The sequence below is a fragment of the Seriola aureovittata genome, chromosome 10 (genome assembly GCF_021018895.1).
Source record: "Seriola aureovittata isolate HTS-2021-v1 ecotype China chromosome 10, ASM2101889v1, whole genome shotgun sequence".
NCBI lineage: Eukaryota > Metazoa > Chordata > Actinopteri > Carangiformes > Carangidae > Seriola > Seriola aureovittata.
This window is the reverse complement of record NC_079373.1, coordinates 26,410,043-26,429,609: the sequence shown is the minus strand read 5'-3', so window position 1 is coordinate 26,429,609 and position 19,567 is coordinate 26,410,043. Positions and strand designations below refer to the sequence as shown.

The following is a 19,567-nucleotide window of genomic DNA, read 5'->3' as shown; positions in this document are numbered from 1 at the left end:
CTCCTCCTAGAAACATGATGTCACTTCCCATTTACATACAAACATTTAACTTGGTTACAACATTACATAAATGTAAAACAATACACTTAAAATAACAAAAATCCGAAAACTTTATTTAAATCCCCCTTTTAAAGAGAGGAGGCTCTGAGCCTCTGTTCTGATTGGCTGACTGTTTTCTGACCAATCCAATAAAAATATAGCAGATTTCAGGTAAATCCTGCAAGGTTTGGATGGTGGGTCCAGGTGGGCGGGGCTTGGTGACTGCTTTGTTGTGACATCACAAAGTTCCAGAAGTCCTGACGGCTGGTTTTAAGGCTCAGTTTCTGAATACAGGCTGTGTGCATTTCTCTGTGGACTGAGGCTTTGATACTTTCACAGTATTAATATAGAAGCTAGACCTGATCTATAATGACACTACACATGGACAGAAACCTTTACACTGGAGGAGACCTTTAAGTTTTAATGGTGGAACCTGAATCAGCAGTTTGAGACCAGCTAATATTGAACGTAGGACTTTACACTTCAACTTAAAAAGAGCTGGAGAAGAATGATCTCACACCTCCAAAAAATAAATCATATTAAATCAATAATTAACTGTTGTAATATTAACCTGATAACACATGAACTAGTGAAAGTGTATTTATTTAAAAGCTGATAGATATATATCCTCTACTGATGATGCATGTTTTCATGTATACTGATATGAACCAATATATTAAACCTCAACAGGAAGATGCAAAGGAATGTGGAGGGGCGTCGGCCATCTCCCTGTCGATTTCCCTCTTCTCCAGCTCTCTGCTCGTCTCATTGGTTCACCGGTGGACATAAACCAGGACCAACCCACCAATCGGGAAGCTCAGAGGGGAGCCGGAGCCAGGATTTAAAGAAGAAGAAAGACTTCTAATGAGAAAGCAGAGCATGTAGCCAAGGGATTTATTCTTCTTCTTTTTTTTACTCACCACGAGAGACGACGGGACATCTTTTGTTTCCTGCTGCTCAGACGAGCTTCAGTCTCTCTGCGGCGCAGATAAAGGGCTATTTGATTTTTTAAAAAACGGATTTAGACTCGTTCCTGAACAGGGAGGAAAAGCTCTGAGGAGTCCTCATCCTGATGAAGCCCCGGGCAAACTCTCGAGGGGAGGGGACTCTCGGTGCCCCCCCCACCCCCACCCCCCGGTGGACAGGTGTAAACAGTGCAGCTTCTGTTTGGAGAAATGTTGCCATTACATTTAAAACAAGAATGTAGCATCTTTGTAGCTTTTTTTTGATACAGAAATCTTGTGTATGAGTAGAGTTTTACATTCAAGTGATTTAACACAACTCTTCAGACGTAGGAAAAACAGCTTTAAACACGACGTTGTCAACAGAAAACAGAAATATCACATTTTAGATTTTTAACAAACTGAAGCCAAATGTTTAAGAGACCTAAACTGTGTCGCTCACTGAGGTGCAGGGTCTAAATTCAATGTGATTACTTTAAAATAAAGCTGGGGTTCAGTTTGACTGAAGCTGAACCATTATTTTGTAACAGAACAAAATGCGAATTATTTTCAAATGAACCGTTTGTTTTTTTGTTGAGTGCACAGCTATGAACAGTGAGTTCATTTCTCTACTAAACATCAGCAGCTAAATAAACTAAACAACAGCTGGAGAGACGTTACACTTCAGGTTCCACTAGACAGGAATCGAGAACTTCACATCCAACACATTTAAAGTACAATATCCGGTAACATTCACTTTTACAGGTCTCGTATTTTCAGCAAATCTTTTGGAAACTTTCCCTGGAGAACAGAATCTTTCAGGTAAAGTTCTCAGAAATCTCAGGAAGTTTTTTGGCTTTAGTTGGTTAAAGATGAGAAAATTGGCCTGAATCCAAAACAAACAAAAAAACATGAATAAATAAACATTTTTTCACTTCCATTTGTTTTTCATTCAGTTTATTTTCACGTGGAGCACCAAGCGTCTTTTACACAACAGAGACTGAGTTTGTACATGAGGACATGTCAAGTCTTTATAGTCCTACCTCCACAGCATCATCACCAGGTCCCCGCCCCCCCCATGTCAGAAATACTTAACGGTGCGTTCAAGTGTTTCTTGTCAACTTGTAAAGTCAGAAATTTTGAGGCAAGTTTCCCTCAAACAACCAATAAAGTTTCTTGATTGTGTCTGAACAATCTGAGGGAAATAATTAGGTTTTGAATTTTTATTTTATATATATTTTCTATATAAAGTCAAACTACAAGTAAATTTGTATATATTTTTATATAGGAGAAATGATTAAATTCACATTTAGCAGCAGCAGTTTCACTGACCTGACACACCCGACATCATTGGTGGGTGTCATTGGTTGTTCTCTCTGATAACCACACCCCCTGACGTGCACCTGTTCATCACTGGAGTCAGGTGAGAAGCTAAACCACCACCAAGACACATTAATAAGGATATGACCCAATTTGAAAAAGTTAATTAAAACTGCTTTTTGCAATTCTGATATAAAAAAAAAATCACATATTTCTGACTTTATGAGTTGTGTTCATTTACTTCAGCAGAAAGTTACAGGTGATACATGTACACATCCATGTCTCTGTAGTAATGCACTTCCTGTCAGTGAGGTCTGAAACACAGCTGACGTACCTACAGGAGGGTTCGGTTGATTCAAGCTGCGTTCATCTTCTCATGTGACAGTAAAAAACCAGGCTGACGTTCATCCAGGTTCAGCAGCTGTTAAACATCAGTTTGTTGACGCGTCAGTCGAACCCTCCTGCAGCTGCGCAGCGAGGTCGCCGCCTGCTGGACGGCTGCAGTAACGACGATACTGTGACATCATTAAGAAAAACAATCTCCCTATAGATACAGTTATCAATAATGTTTGTCTTTTCTTTTTAGTCTGAACTGCTTCTACTTCCACCAGTGATTTCCAACATTTTTACTTAAATTTAAACCTCAAATGTGATGAAAATGTTTGTGGGTTTTTTTTTCCTTCTCTTACAAAATCATTTAAATGCAAAGATCTTTTTTTTTTTTTTTTTCTTCTTCAAAAACTCAATTTCACATATCTGGACATGTTTTATCTTCCATACAGGGAGGAACTCCGCTGTAATAAAAGATGGATTTGTTTTCTAATGAAACATCTGATATGTTTCTAACCCTGTCTGGAGGATGAGGTGGCGTGGAGGCAGAAGTGACGTCAGGCCGAGAAGTTTAATTGGTTTCACTCTGTTCAGAAGAGCAGCTGATAAAAATAGAAAAAATGAAACATAAATAAAGCAACTTTACTCTGCAACACAGAGGGATCAGTGCTGAGGATGAGCTGCATTCATTTGGCCTGAAGATGTTATAAATGGCTCTTTTTTTAGGGGGATTTTTCCTTTAAAAATTAGCAGCAGAAATCCTTCAGAGAACTAGACGTTACCCATCAGCCACCGGGCCGATGACGAAGCAGCTTCTGGACGATTCGTTAACTCACAGAATTTATACAAACATTTACGCGTCGACGTGTGTCGGCGTGAAATAAATCCAAAGTGACGGTTACCGAGGAGCTGTGGGCTGACACGAGTTAATGCAGGAAAACTTCTGCACTTACTTTGAAATCTTGTAAAAACAGGAAACAAACAAAAAAAAAAAAATTCACACTCAAAATATTTTAACCTGTAAAAATGTTTTTAAATTCAGCTGCAAATTTTCACCCCTTTTCTTCCTCGTTGGCAGAGAGGCAGACGTCCATCACAGAGCAGAAATAAATACAAAGATAAATCAGTCTGTTCACAGGCTGTAAATGAGCTTCATTTACATTCAATGCAGGAAGATTAAAATCTGCTCTGCCGTCTCCGGTTGGACGAGCGTTAAGGCGTTTCGGAGCAGGTTCCTCAGTGAAGCGTTTCTGGATAAATAAAAGTGAACTCTACATTTAACCGGAGGTTGTGCAGCCCGGAGGTTCTCAGGAGGAAGATCTGATCTCAAATCTGTCATCTACAAACATAATTGACTTTTTTTTCTTTTTGTCCCAGAAACCTGAAATGGATCGAGGTGATCTCAGCCCCAACTTTAAATCAAACCCACACTCACACAGAGCAGCTGTGGGACTAATGGGATGAAGCTGCTGGTGATTTCAGGGCATCAAGTTAATAATTTGAGTTTGAATTATTAACCTGAAGGAGCCAAAACAAACTGAGGGTGTGAATTACTAATCTGTGGAAGTCATTTATAAAAGAACCCCCCCCGCAGCCCCTCCCGGGCTCTGTAGAGCCGGGGCAGCACTGAGTTCAGTTTTTTTGCAGCTGGGACGTGAAGCGTTCGTTTGTCTCATCCGAGTCCCGCCCCCCCCCCGAGCGGCGGCGGCGCTACACAGCCTGCTGTTTGTCTTGAGCCGGCGCCGCCTCCTCGGCCTCCGCCCCCCTCTCCTGGTTCCAGTCTCGGAGGCCCTCCGGCAAACTGGTGTCCTCCTCGAAACTCCCAGTCCCCTCCACGAACTCCTCGTACGTCGACTTCTCCTCGAACGGCCGCGGGCCCAGCAGCTCCAACATGTCCGCCTTGTCCAGGACCTCCTTCTCCAGGAGGCGCTTCCCCACCTGAGGAGCAAATCAGGACACAACACTGAGGTCACTTCTCTTTTCCTCTGGGATACAGGTGTTTCTCTTCAGCGTGTGTGTTGTTCATCATCATTTGTATAAAGTGATAGATGAATGGTGAACAGTAATAAAGGTGTGAAGGAAATCAAAAGCTTCTTTCACCGTTTCAGCAGATCTTTCATTAGTTTATCCACCTCTCAGTGAGGAACTTGAACTTTTAAAACCTTTTTCAGTCACACTGGTCTAAGATTAATAAGAATAATGCAATAAAAATATCTTTTACCTTAGAATTTCTCGCTCTGCTCCCGGGGACAAAGGAACATAAATAAAGACGTTTGAATTTAAAACCTGCAGCTGTTGTAGAGACAAATGTCTGAGATGAAACCTTTAAGATGTTTGTGGGGAAGTTTGGCCAAAACAAAAAGACGGACAAACGTAGAGTGAAGAGTGATGTGCAGTAAATGCCCCGTTTATGTCTTGAATTGTGGAGTGAAATAACACGCCTCCCACAGCCCTGAAAACGCCTGAACGCCTACGAGCAGGTGGCGTGTTCGAGTCTCACCATCTCCACCAGCTCCTTCTTCTCCCTGATGAGCTGCAGCGTGCGCTCGTACGCTCGGTCCACCAGCCCTCTGACCTCGCCGTCGATCAGCTCCGCCGTCGCCTCGCTGTACGGCTTCTCCATCACCATCTCGCCCTGCCGGGGCAGATCGAACGACACCTGCCCCACCTTGTCGCTCATCCCAAACTGCACCACCTGGGGGAGGGAGGAGGAGAACGAGGCGTCACGGCGGGAAAAAAGAATGACAGAGACCCGAAGCAGAGCCTGCAGGTGTGCTGCGCTTACCTGAGCGTACGCCGACTGCGTGACCTTCTTCAGGTCATCCTGAGCGCCGGTGGTGATCCGGTCGAAGAAGACCTGCTCGGCCACGCGGCCCCCCAGCATCATACACATCCTGTCGAACAGCTGCTCCCGGCTGTACAGGTACTGCTCTCTGGGCAGGTACTGAGCGTAACCCAGACCCTTCCCCCGCGGGATGATCGACACCTGCACACACAGACGGCACAGGTAACATCTGCAGGTGTGATGTAATGACTCCAGGTGTTCTGTACACGCACAAGAGTGTGTCGTACCTTCAGCAGGGGGTCGGCGTGCTGCAGGAACCAGCCCACGATGGCGTGACCGGCCTCGTGATACGCTACAGTCTTCTTCTCTGTGGGCTGCAGGACCTGAGTCTTCTTCTCCAGACCTCCGATGACACGGTCGATGGCGTGCTCGAAGTGTTTGCCGTTGACGGACGGGTCCAGGTGTCTGGCGGCGATCAGAGCCGCCTCGTTGCAGACGTTGGCGATGTCGGCTCCTGATTGGTTCACAGGGAGAAACAACGACCTCGTGTTATTTTACCTTCTTTTCATTTCACTCTCGTTTCTGTTCGTCTGTTTCAGCGTCTGAAACTTCACAGAAATATTTCTGAAGGTGACGATCTGACCGACTCGGGTGTTACAGACCCGTGAATCCAGGTGTAGCTGCGGCCATCTTCCTGGCGAGAGCGTCTTTGTCCAGGTTGGGGTCCAGTTTGATTGGTCGGAGGTGGACTTTAAAGATGGACGCCCTCCCCTTGATGTCCGGAGGACCTGAGAAGAGACGGGAGACATTTGCAGCGTTTTTAAACGATTGTTGTTTATTCCTGTCGGTTTTATCCGTCTTGTGGTTTCGCTTCTTTTACTATGTTGTTGTTGTTGTTTTGGAAAAGTGCTTCATAAACAAAGTTTTTTATTATCATATTAATAAATCACATGTGATCATCAGCACTTTTCCACCACGTGGTTTTATTATTGTGAAACAAACTCATCATTCAAGAGCTTATTATTAATTAAATATAATTACACAGGTGAACGTTTGTAACTTCAAGAACGAAAACTCTGGTGGAGGTGATGGTGTCAGGTTGTATGACATGGATGTGGGGGCGATCTGACAGCCGATTGGTTGGGGCTGTTATGACCCGGGCAGCGTGTCCCTGGGTCGGACCATCTTCTGTCTGTAATTCCCTCAAGTCCCTAAACTAAACTGTCTGTCTCCAAAACTGACAGGAAAACCATGTGTTGAGGTTTACCTATGTAGATCTGTCTGTCGAAGCGTCCCGGTCTCATCAGAGCAGGATCCAGGATGTCGGGTCTGTTGGTTCCGGCCAGGACGACCACGTTAGTGGCCGTGTTGAAACCTGAAAACACAGGAGGCGAAGACATGAAACATCAGACTTCCACGGTCCAGCCTGAATCATCGGACTCCAGCTGTTCTGCAGCGTACCGTCCATCTCCACCAGCAGCTGGTTCAGCGTGTTCTCCTGCTCGCTCTGACCTCCGAAGTTCCCCCCTCCCCTCTTCCTCCCCACGGCGTCGATCTCATCGATGAAGAGGATGCAGGGGGCGTTCTTCCTCGCCAAGGTAAACATGTCCCTCACCTTCAGGGGGAGAGGAGTCGGTCAACACAACATCTGGTTCTCAGAGAGCACACACACTGGACAGATGTTCCCCTTCACTCACCCGGGCCGGACCCACGCCCACAAACATCTCCAGGAACTCGGAGCCGTTGACGGTGATGAAGGGGACGTTGGCCTCTCCGGCTGTGGCTTTGGCCAGCAGAGTCTTCCCCGTCCCAGGAGGACCGGACAGCACGGCACCCTGGGATACCACACACAGCAGGACAGTCGTTTATACTACCACCATGTCGTTTCATTGTCTCAAACATTTGGGAGAGAAGGAAAAAAATCAATCATTTAATTCGTCTTTACTTTGATTTTTTTCCATAGTTCTGAATTTTGTTGAAGCAAAGATCTAAAAACCTGATTATCCAAGTTCTGGTCTTTATTTTTAGACTTTTGTACATTTGAAAATGTTTTCTCTGCGCTCTGGATAAGATTGTGTTCTGTTCTGTACCTTGGGGATCTTGGCTCCGAGGTCCTGGTACTGCTGTGGGTTCTTCAGGAAGTTGACGAACTCCAGGATCTCCACTTTGGCCTCCTCGCAGCCGGCCACGTCCTTGAACTTCACGTCGATGCTGTCCTTCATCATTTTGGCCGTGGACTCGCCCATGCTGAAGGGCCCGCCCCTCCCGCCGCCGGCTCCTCCTCCCATCGGTCCTCGCCGCAGGGTGAAGAGCAGGAAGCCAATCAGCAGCAGAGTGGGGAGCATGCTCATCAGAAAAGAGCTGCGAGGACGAGGAGGAAACGTCACACAGCAGATGGGGAAAATGTCAAAGCATTAAAGAAACTCACTAACTGCTTTATGTGACGTATAAGACAATACTTTTTTTTTTCAGGAAATTAAGATTGAGAAATTTTGGGACGTCTAATTAATCGAGAACAAGACGGCTCCAGCTCAACAGTGCTCGCAGCTAATGAGCAGCTAACGAAGAGTTCAGCACGAGTTTCTGAAGGCTGCTGTGACGCCTCTTTCTGCCACAGAGAAAATAAACTCATGATGAGTTCAAAGCGCCTCCGACGTCTTAACCGCAAAAATGAACCAGGGAGAAAATATGTCAAACAGCCACGAATCACAGCTGAAAAACTCAGAGAGACTGAAACCGTCAGAGGAAATGACTGACGGGCGAGAGTGCGAGTCTGCGTCCCTGTTAGCACCTGGCATTAACATCAGGTGTCCGGATCACAACCGGACAGCTTGACGCTCCCTCCTTACACCCGAGCTGTACGGCGCACCGATGAGGAAAAACGGCTGTTAAACTCACCCGTCGCTCTCGGTGCTGTAGACGACGGTGGCTCGGTGCGACGGCTCCAGGCCGAGCTCCATGTGCGCCGTCTCCAGGTTCCTCTCGAACGTGTCCACGCTGCCGATGTTGAACCAGACGTAGCTCTGCACACATGACATCGTGTTACTGTCTGACGTCAGCTAACGCCTTTTCAGCCTCTGGAAAATCTTTACTTTTGTTTAATTATTTACAGACTGAAATAAAGTCAAATTTTAATAAAGAGAATGTTACATTTTATTTAAACTGACGATTCAAAAACACCAAGAGTAAACAAAAGCATCTTATAAAGCTTTACCGAGTGCGTGGTATCAAAAAGCCCATTTCCAAACTGATTCCACAGGATCATTCCTCAGTCATCAAAATGCAGCAGATACTGACAAATACGCTAAATTTCATTACAGCAGCAAAAAACTGTGAAAATTAGGTAAAAGTTTGATTTTTTACATATTCTCTTTAAGAGATGATCAAATAAGATTCAGTGTCGTTTGTTTCTTCTCACCGCATCAGCGTCGGCTCCCGGCATCAGGATGACTCTGACGTATTGTTTGTTGATGACCTCCAGCCGATCCACCTGGACAGACAAAAGTATTAGAAATATTACAATTATATTCTTAAAAATTAAGTTTTCTTTTTCCAGCTGAGGCGTGTTAGTAACTACAGGAGTGTCTGGTGTGAATCCAGTGTGTCCTGGTATAAATGTCCCATGATTCCCCTCACCAAGCCTCTGCCCAGGTATCGGTGGACGAAGTCCTTCCAGCTGATCTCTCTGCCGTTGTCTCTGAAGTAGAAATAGAGCAGAGCTGAACCGACTCCGGCCACGGTGATCGCCATGTAACGGAAATCCTTCTCGTCCCAGGGGAAGTCGCCCTGAGGAGCAGCAGAGAGGAGACGCAGGTGTTGAAGTCAGGAACAGGTTATAAAGACGTTACGGTGATGAGGACACACGGGACGTCTGCTACACAGCTGACAATTACACGAGTCGTCTTGGTTTCCATTATTATAGCTGTTTTTTTATTTTAGTTGAACTACACAGAAGAAGTCTTTAAACAGCTTATAAGAATTTCTATATTCAAATATGTGTGTGTTCATCATACTTTGTGATGTCAGTTTGAATTGTGACAAACCTTCTGCATTCGGCTCCACCAGTCTTTTCCTCCACCTGCTCCTCCTCTCTTCCCTCCTCCTGATCTTCCTCCTCCTCCTCCTCCTCCATCTGAAACTCAAACACGGTTTTATTACAACCAGGATTCATTCCCTCGTTTCCATCCCAGTATCAGGTTTCATCTCAGCTCGGCTTCCAGTGAAATAATTATTTAAGAGCGAGTTATTTCCTAAACTGATGCTGCTGTTACATGATATTTTCCCTGTTACACCAGCAGCAGAGCGTCACATCCAACATCCTGAGGGCATGGAAAACGTCAATATTTCAAATCTTTGCTTGATTTATTTATTAAACATCACAGCATTTAAACTGCTTTATTTGCAGATTATATTTCTATTATGCCTCCAGGTGTTTCTGCTGCTGTCTGGAGGTAAATACGAGCGACTGAAGCTGCTGAACTGATTCAATAATATCCTGAGTGGTGATGAATGCAGGTAAAAACTATGAGAATTTGTATTAAATCAACTAAGAGAAAGTGACACTGAACGCACATCAGGGCTGAGCGATATGTTTTAAATCAATATTGGCATGAATCTCCATATAACAAACAGATGCAAAATCACATTTAAAATGATGAAAATACAATAATCGTCCGAGTCAAACGTAATGTATGCCGCAATAAAATGAGAAAATAATAACCACATGAAAACGTACACCCAGCAGCTCTCACCTTTGGGTTCAGCGGAGTACAGTCGCCGCTGAGTCGGCTGGAATCTGCGACACAACAGGAAGTTAGCCGGAGTCCGACAGACGTTCTGGAAAAGACCCCAGAACCCCTGTTAGTACAGATAGTGGTATATGGCTTTGCGACCACACACTGAGGGTCACCTGACCTTCACTGCATTAGTCTCTGTGATCAGTGCAATAATGCAGATGTAGGGATCAGCGTGACAAAACTAAGTAGGAAACCTGGTTCAACAGCTATTTTGAAAACATATTAAACAAATTCAATGCTGTGATAAACTATACTCACATGCCCGTATGTACACAGAAAGCTAATTTAAGGCATGAGTCAGACAACCCACTTTTCTTTATTGCGCTTTGAGCTGCAGTAGAAGGAGACTAACACAAGGAGGGAATTTTGTACTAGAAACAATACAACTCTGGAAAATACCCATTCATTTGTCCTCCTCTCATTTCAGCTTCAGTTAAACATTAGAAAACCCATTATAGTGGAGCAGGCACTGTGGATTTAACCCTTCGTCACTTACACTGAAACTGTCTTAAGGAGATGGATGAACATTAATAACTACCAATGACCCTTTAAATGTGTAACTGGCCATGTGACCATGTGACCATGTGACTACGAATATACATGTATCTATATAAAACTAAGGAGACAACAGAATGGAATGATTTTTGATAAGTCTGATGCCATTTGACAACAGTGTATTAGTGTATAAATAGTAGTGTAAAAAGGATTGTTAAAATCCAAAGTAATCTATTTCAACAGCTTGTTTTATTTGATCCGTCAAATATGGTAAAGAAAAGCGTCAAGTGTGTCAAATATTTGCTGGTTTTCATTTGAGGGGTTGAAACGTCTGCCACTGAAACTAATAATTCATTACCAAAAATAGTTGTTGATTAATCAATTAGTCTGCAGCTCAGGAGCTATTTGTAGCTTTTTTTAATGACTAATTACAGTATTAGCTACTGCTAGCTAATCCCTCCGTCAACAATGGTGTAGAACAATCCCACGTATGTGTGACATCTGCTGATAAAAGAAGTAGTATGTTACCGATACTTGATCCTTTAAAAAACAGCTAACGGTTACATCACCTAGCGTTGTCCGTGCACTAATGTTAGCTAGCGGCTAGCAGTGTTTTCAGACAGGAAAAAAAGTCGATTTCTTCTCGTTAAAGATTATTTTTATTGGATTTTATTGGATCGTACTAATGCTGAATTAAAGAGTGGAAAAAGTATAAAGCAGAGCAGGTCTGAAGTAGATTTTTAGATGGTATGTTATCTTGTTAATACACAAACGACCCCTGAACTGGATGGTTCTGCAATCAGATTTAGCACGCCGTCGGGCTAGCTAGATATCCGTTCGTCTAGACAAACAAATTTCAGTTTAAATCTAACCTCCATCCCACGTGAAGAAGATATTTGGACCATTACGTCCCTCACGGACTAATTTTTTCTTCTTCTTTTTTTTTTTTTTACACAGCTATTATTCCTAAAAACTTCCATCTTCACTTACCGGGGCGGCGGAGCTCAGGTATCCGGCTGAGAAGAACCGTCTTGCCGTCACCGCGGAGAGCCGTGCCCGGGCTCCTCCAGCCCGACAGAGAGGCAGCGCGGCCGCCGAGAGAAGCCTCAGCAGCTGAGACATCCTCCCTCTGCCACCAGCCCAACCTTTTAGTCAAAAACACTAACTTTTTTTTGCTTAGTTCCCTCCAGCGAACTTCATTGTGTAGCTGGCGCAAATGTTATTGAATAAGAGCAACTGTGAGAAATGTCAACGGGAGGATGATGTAAAGGCCCAGGAGACTGTCTCTGCAAATGCCTGTACGAAATTATTGTTTGGAAATTTAAAAAATATAATAATTATGAAAAATTATTTAGCTACAAAACACTATTTCACTACAAAACAAGATAAGTCGCTGATCTGCTGTAAGTAAATGCATATAATTCGATTTAAAATGGCTTTATTACTTTCAGGCATGAGACGATGAGCCGCGGGTCCTCGCAGCACACCTTCACTCTGATTGGCTGAGACAGAGAGGCACATTCTCCAATGCTGCTCACCTCGACTTCATGTAACACTCACCAAAACATGTCGTAACCGTGACTGTCTGTTTTTCTCCTTCTGTCCATTATTGTCATAGAAAAAGTAAAAGAAAAAAGTAGTTTCAGCTGTAGAGACGTTAGGGTCAATAAAGGTTCAACAATATTTAATACATTTAACAACATAATAAAATATTGAAAATACAACATTAGTAAGATTGAAATAAAGAAGGTAAAAAAAGGAAAATGATAGAAATTAAATTATCAATATCCCAGAGGCGCTGCTGGTAATCAATGGTCAACAACCCACAGATTTTTAATTAACTATCACAGGACTATAACACAAAGAAAAGCTGCAAATCCTTAATGCCAAGAGGTTAAAACCATAAAATTTAGTGATATTTGTCCAGACACAATTTCACTCCTTTTATCATTAAAACTATAAACAATACATTTAAAAAAAACAAACAAACAAAAAAACCAATACCATTATTTTACACTGCGAAAGGGATGGCTGAATGTGATTTCAGTTGGACTGTCATCAATTAGCTAATTAGATTAATTGAAATAGAAAAACCAAAAACAGAAAAATGAAATCAACTAATCATTTCAGCTGTCTTTTCAGTTGCTTCATATACACCGTACAAAAACTGTAAATATATAATCACGTATTGGAAATTCAACAGTCAGCAAATGTAAAGAAATTTTGTAACTGGGGGAAAAAATGAACTAAAAGCAAAGAAAGGTGAACATTGGATAAAAGCCTAGGATTTAATACAGACACCCATCTCTCTCCATCCCTGGTTGTGTTGAGGCTGTAGAAGTCTTTGGACGGATGTACCTGTTTTTGTTATTTCCAGACTTGATTATGTTTTCTCTCCGATAAAGAAAAGATAAAGTGAAGTTCTACCTGATCAGTCCTAACATACTTATGGCCAAATTTTAGATCCGTAAGTGGAAACTCCTTTTTTCCTGCTCTGGTTAATGAAATGAAAACTTTATGTTGTTGTTTCTTTGTATAACTGTAATTTTGTTGATGTTATATGATCCCGATATTATACAATATACTGTTGTCGTACAACTGTAGGAGAATAAAAAACCCTCAGCTTCCTCGGTAGGTGCTGTAGGAGAACCGACTCATAAGCAGAGGGAGGTGGAACCTCTGCTCCGGGTCACTGATGGTGAACACGACCTGGAGACACACACAAACCACACTGAATCATATAGTTTATTATAGTAGATACTATATTTATCTCCTGTAGTGAAACACATATCATTGTCATGGTTCAATCATATTTCTCATACACAAACAAACTCCATCCTCACTGTCTTTTTTTCAGATTTGGCGACACCTTGTGGCGATCAGTGGTCACATCGGCAGTGTTTTCACAAGCAGCTGTTGTGCTGATGAAACTGTTTATATATTCATTTACAGATGTGGAAGTGTCAATACAACAGTGTAAAAATACACAAGTAATTTAGTTGTTGATTATATAAATATCAAATAAACGTAATGGAGTGTTTTCCTGTGAAATATAGTGGAGTTGGAAAATTAGTAAATATTCTTAGTCACCATTGTTAATTTATAAATTCTTTTGATAAATATTTGAATCACCCATTTGAATACTGTTTGATTAAATCCTTAGAAAAAATGTATTTATTAATACTTATTTATAGATCGTTATGTAAGTGACATCTTGGCTCACCTCTACATAGGGGTAGAAGGAGGTCTGACCCCGACTCTCCCAGTATGAACCGGTCTCAAAGCGCAGCTTGTACATGCCGGGGGTGAAGGCTCCTCGGCTGATGAGTCCTGGGCAGCGCCCATCTTCGTTTGTTGTCCTAAAAATCATCAACTTTAAAACTCCGAGGGACTCTGACTGTCAGCTTCAGTCTCTAATCCTGACAAAGAAAAGCTTCGCCCTGCTCTCCTTCAGAAAACATTATGGTACAATTTCAATATTAAAATTCAGCATCTTCTCCTCAGGTTTCAGATCGGACACATGTTCGCGCCCTTACCCAACAGTCAGCATGTTCCATATCATCAGCTTGGTGTCGAGTCGATGCAGGCTGACGGCCATCTTGGCTGCTGGGACGCCATCACCGGCGTTCAGCACGTGAGTGGTCAGAGGGCTGGACTCTGCTGCTGCCATGGTCTGCTGGAGAGGAGGTGAGAACAGGTGAGTCTTACCTGTATATTTCCCTCACATTAGACCCTGACTAGGAATCTGCTGCAGCATTTACCCAATCAACAAAAAACAAACACACAAAATCACCAAAAATACTATTTTAATTAGAGTTTAAATTAACACTTGCAAGAAAATCAATGATTCACCAGCAGATTAAAGATTAAACCATGCTTCTCAGCTAGTCCACAAAGTAGTCCAAGGACTTTCAACCACATTTGACCCTTGACTCCCTCTGCCCCCCACCCAAAACATCTCATGATATCCAGCAGTTAGTGGTAGTCATGTGAATGTGAGTTCCTCCTGCTGCTTTCTGTTAAAAATCTACATAAATACAAATATATCAGTCTAAGAAACCTCTTGTAATATTTTTGTGCATATGAGGAGACCAACCTAAAGATGGCTCCCAACCCAAACATAGGAAAACTAACGAGTAGCAACATGAAATATGTCCAGAAAATGGGAACGAAAAACACAAAGAAAAAAAAAAGATCAGAGATCAACCAACATTGATATTGATCCTGGTTGAAAACATGAACAAAACACTTGTGTGAAGCGTTTTAAATCCAGTCTCTGGAGACAAATACAGAACGCTCACACGCAGGTGAATACAGGTGTATTAATGTGAACCTGAGAGACCTCACAGCTCAGTCAGTTTCAGTGCAGTTTGTAGTAAGAGAAGCACTTACCTCCGTGTACATGCTCCTCTCTGCTGCAGCGACTTCATTCACTTCCCAAAACTCACCCAACCAGCTGTACCATCACTGCACACGCCCACTGCTCAGAGACACTTTACCCAGCCTGCACTGCAAACAGACCCGGTGTCAAAGGTCGTTCCTGACTCTCAGGAGTCAGTAGAACCAGCTGACAGTGCAGCTCAACACAAGGTTCACCGTTTGATCGTGATTGTTTGTACATGATAAGGTTCTGATTTAATTAAAACACTGACTGTCTAATACCATTAACAGCCTGAGTGGAAGTTATTCTTATTCACATAATTTCATTTTTTATTGTTGCTGCTTCAATATTTTCACTTGTTTTTGTACATCTCTGAAAATTCACTTTCTATATTTTCTCATATATTCAACATAATGAATTTCACCTATAGGCTGTCTAAAGATGCGGATATATACTTAAGGTGATAGTCTCGCATTTATGAGGTTAATTTTGTGTCTTAATTAAAATTCAAAGACGCGAATGCCTGTCTTTGACTGACTGAGTGACTGACTGACTCAGCTGGTTTCAACTGGTTCAGTTGATTATACTATTTCTGATTTAGGTAGATTTACACTGTAAAAATAAATCCTAATTTTATGGGAAATAACTTAGTTTTCTAATAGTAATTTTCAGTTTTTTTTTAATTGTGTAGAAAAGTCTGTAAAATGACAGAAATGATCTGTGAATTAACAGCCAAACTTCTATTTTAAGCATTATGCCAATAATAATGAATTACATTTATTTCCCATTTTTGTAAAGAAGAATTACTGTATTATTTATACAGTAATTCTTCTGCTTTCTTAAATTACAAACAAATCTATGTAAAATGACAGTAATTATCAGTAATTAAAAATGTAGCTTGTTATTATAAAGGTTAATGTCCATATGAACAATTTAAAGATGTTCTCTGTAATTTCAGGATAAATCTTATTAGTTTTACATTTATGTGACTTCTACATTCAAACTTTATAATTCTGGATGAAATGTAACAAACTTTTTTTCATCACATCAAACATCAAACCCAGGCACATGGAGATTTCCAGCGTGTGATCTGCTGGGATTGTGAACTAACAGCATGTCTGAGATGTTCTGTGAAGCCGGACCAGCAGCTGCTTTGTGACCAAGAGGAGGATTGTTTCAATTGTATCCTGAACACAACAAGTAGCCAGGGAAAGTTTCAGAGAAGGGAGTTATGTGGTCAGATTCATGGCTGGACCACAGCAGCACTGACTGACTGACTGACTGACTGACTGACTGACTGACTGAGTGACTGAGTGACTGACTGACCGACTGACTGAGTGACTGAGTGATAGAGTTGAGTTTTACTGTTAAACCTTTGGTCAGCTAAATATCATGTGACGTGAGTCATTTTTTCCATCCAGTGCACACATTGTTAAAATTGACCAACAAAAACCTAAAAAGTAAATGGCACAATATTTTGCCATTATTTTAAGGGCACATTGTCAATATGCGCCGTCATAAAGTAGGTGGGTGCACAGCGTGTAGAAACTTGAGTGGATTCACTTTATTGAAGATGTTTGATCACAATAAATTAGGAAAAATCTGTAAAATACATTTTTTTCTCTGTAGAAATATTAATGAAACTTTCCGTACATTTATTGTTTTTACACTTTATTTGAATTAGTATATTTTACTTTAATTTTATGGTTTCTGTTTGGCAGCCACTGCTGCCAGTCATTTGACCGTTTTTTTGTAGGTGTAATAGACATGTAGGCTGATAATTAATTAAAAAAGAACCAAACAGTTTCAAGCACAAAACTAAATACCCACCAAACCCTTACAAGACCTATGGCTGTCAGAGAATATTACATTTATTCCTGAATTAAACCATAATATCACATAATTTTGAATTCCTACACCCGGATATAAAAAAAATATATAATTATTACAGACACAAATCTCCAACACATCTCTATTTTATGAAAAATACCTTTACTACACTCACATTAAAATACGTTACATTCAGCACTGAGAACAAACACAAAAGCATCAACAGCAGAAACTACACTGAAGCCAAATGAAGTGTTGTCATATTTCCAAAATGATTCTGTACTTTCAGTTACAGAATTTCTTATTAAAACATTTAGTATAATTTTTTTTAAAGTCTGAAATAATGTTTAAGTATAAAGTGCCACTACTGTACACATAAATATTTTACATGAACGCTCTGAACATATTTACAGTCTGTCACAGTTGTCCATGTCCAGCTGGGTAAAGATGCCAGAGGAAAAGTCTTTATGTGTTTGACTTTGCAACAGTTTGGTGGCTGTGCTCACCATAAAATCAGTCACCTAAAATCTGGTGGAGAAGAAGAAATCTCCTTGAATGCAAGTGATGTAAACAAACTAAATATTTCACAATTAATGTGTTTTTACACTGACTTAATTAAAATACTGTTCTGTGTAGTACAGGGATTTCATCCTCGTTTGATCGTGGGTTGGAAGAACATTAGCAACAGAAAACAATTTTAGTAATTTAACTTAAGATAATCTGAATCAATTGTTTTTATCTGCTGATCTGTTAACAAATGTGGAGCTAACTCTTTTTTTCTGCCAAACTGTTTTGTCTGTTGGGTCAACCAAACAGTTTAAGGTGGTAAATGATCCTGTCAGCTAAAGTAAAGTGAACCGGTTCAGTAACTGAACTGTTATACAGCTGAACCACTTGCTGAACTGTCCTGTTTAAGTAGCCTACACCAAATACTATGAGCTATTAACCTGAAACTGCAATGTCTCATCCGTCAAACTGATCGGTTAGCTAAACCAAACAGTTTTAGTCGTTAAAATGATCTGTTAGCTAACATGAACCAAACTCTTTCCTGCCAAACTAAGCTGCTAGCTAATCCGAACCAAACAGTTTTAGTCGTTAAACTGATCCATCAGCTAACCAGAACCAAACTGTTTCATCTGCCAATTTAATCCGCTAGCTAACCTAAACCAAACGGTTTTAGCTATTTAACTGATCCGTTAGCTAAACTCAACCAAACAATTTTATCTGCCAAACTGATCCATTAGTTAACCTGAGCAAATCAGTTTCAGTCATAAAACTAATTCAATAGCTAAGATGAATCCAACTGTTTTAGCCATTAAACTGATCCGTTAGCTAACCTGAACCACCCTGCTAAACTGTTACCTAATGCAAAACCAACAGTTTTAGGTACTGACCTAATGACAAATCAAATTGTTTTAGCTGCTGAGCTAAACCACAGGTAACAATCCAAACTGCTTTAGCAGCTAAACCAAGACAAACTGATTAATATGCAAAAGTTTAGTTTAGCTAACTTTAATTCAGCTGCTAAATTAGTCAGCTAACCGGTCCAATATTTTTATTTCCAATTAAATGCTCATTCCAGGAAATTGTCAGAGTATATAAATCAGTTTATAACTAATTTCCTGAGTGAATTAGACAATAGAATCAGAGAGCAGAGAGTCATAAAACCGTGCTCACTGAGCCTTTAATGCACAACTATAATGCAGTCCTGTACACAGCTGGTTACACATGATGATAACAGGCCTGATGAAAATAAAATGGGTGATAAGGAGCTGCCAGCTGCTGCCACACTGACTTCAATAACATAAATCAGAGTGGAGTCCACTATGGGAAGCAATTGGTTAGGGTGATAAATGGGGCCAATATGATCTTTTTAGTAAATTATTTATTTTTATTCTGGTATGGAGTATCATACTGGATATGTACTCTGGTTTGAGTAAATATAGCACACACAGTAGAATAGTATACGCTATATACTGTCTAATATACCCAGGTAGCAAAATTAAACTTCTAGCCCAAATTTGCCTCGGTCCTCGGCCCGAATCTGGCCCGTATACTTCCAAATCTGAGCCGATTCCAGCTGTTATCCTGCAGTGTTGGCTGACAGCCAGGAGATTTCAGGGCAGTCTTGTATCATATCAAAAAGTTAATTTTACTCTTCTTACGTCATGGAAAACGAGCAAAACATAGCTCATGAATTTGACACGTTTTTGTAGGTAGTTCGTTTTAAGATGTCGCACCATCCTTGATTGCATTACTAAAGAGAGGCCAAAATAAAATAAAATAAATAGCCAATGTGCCAAGATTCTTTAAGTCCATTTTTACAGTGTAGTTGTAATTTACCGGCTGCCCGAAAGATAGGAAATTATCTACAAACTAATACCATCAGTATGTATGGTGCTTTACAGAAACACAGGTTTAGCTATATTGTCCCACGTGACCAGTTACACAGGGGAGTTTTGTTGAGTCAGTGTTGATGGAAACCAGAGCTAAGAAGACAGTGATGGACAGGTAGTGACAGATTCAGGTGTGGAGGAGGGTCAGTCCAATGCAGTTCATGTTGCCAACGCCTCCTTGAAGCATCTTCCATCCCAGCTGTTACCGATTCAAGCTTCTGTTTCTGGAAAGCGAACAGAAAGAGGAGTCGGAA

The 19,567-nt window shown here is 41.3% G+C and overlaps 4 protein-coding genes across 10 annotated transcripts in view; 1 reads left to right on the top strand and 3 right to left on the bottom strand.

Moving 5' to 3' along the window:
* Positions 1-1,920, top strand: part of LOC130175933 (voltage-dependent calcium channel subunit alpha-2/delta-4-like) — a 118,797-nt gene extending 116,877 nt beyond the window's left edge. For all 4 annotated transcript variants that reach the window (XM_056386642.1, XM_056386640.1, XM_056386641.1 and 1 more), the window contains one exon: positions 730-1,920. In XM_056386642.1, coding sequence (XP_056242617.1) covers positions 730-828 — 99 coding nt within the window. In that variant the 3' untranslated portion in view covers positions 829-1,920. The remainder of the gene's footprint in view (positions 1-729) is intronic.
* Positions 1,921-11,999, bottom strand: afg3l1 (AFG3-like AAA ATPase 1). The gene is made up of 15 exons (XM_056386643.1): positions 11,697-11,999; positions 10,167-10,251; positions 9,459-9,547; positions 9,052-9,201; positions 8,834-8,905; positions 8,314-8,438; positions 7,506-7,776; positions 7,113-7,250; positions 6,877-7,030; positions 6,683-6,790; positions 6,078-6,203; positions 5,703-5,929; positions 5,416-5,616; positions 5,131-5,325; positions 1,921-4,568 (listed from the first exon to the last, which is right to left on the bottom strand). Exons 1-15 carry the CDS (start codon positions 11,826-11,828, stop codon positions 4,341-4,343), a joined length of 2,301 nt encoding a protein of 766 aa, XP_056242618.1. The 5' UTR covers positions 11,829-11,999; the 3' UTR covers positions 1,921-4,340.
* A 374-nt stretch (positions 12,000-12,373) lies between these two features.
* LOC130175936 (5-hydroxyisourate hydrolase-like) lies at positions 12,374-15,195 on the bottom strand. Of its 3 annotated transcripts, none has more exons than XM_056386648.1 (4): positions 15,099-15,195; positions 14,243-14,379; positions 13,930-14,065; positions 12,374-13,415 (listed from the first exon to the last, which is right to left on the bottom strand). In XM_056386648.1, exons 1-4 carry the CDS (start codon positions 15,108-15,110, stop codon positions 13,326-13,328), a joined length of 375 nt encoding a protein of 124 aa, XP_056242623.1. In that variant the 5' UTR covers positions 15,111-15,195; the 3' UTR covers positions 12,374-13,325. The 3 variants fall into 3 exon arrangements, with proteins under 3 accessions (XP_056242623.1, XP_056242622.1, XP_056242621.1); XM_056386647.1 differs by having other exon boundaries at positions 14,243-14,382; positions 15,099-15,180; XM_056386646.1 differs by lacking the exon at positions 15,099-15,195 and adding an exon at positions 14,918-15,044 and having other exon boundaries at positions 14,243-14,382.
* Positions 15,196-17,060: 1,865 nt separating this feature from the next.
* Positions 17,061-19,567, bottom strand: part of LOC130176907 (RNA-binding Raly-like protein) — a 45,462-nt gene continuing 42,955 nt past the window's right edge. For both annotated transcript variants that reach the window (XM_056388319.1, XM_056388318.1), the window contains one exon: positions 17,061-19,537. The gene's annotated coding sequence lies outside the window, so the exon portion shown is untranslated. The remainder of the gene's footprint in view (positions 19,538-19,567) is intronic.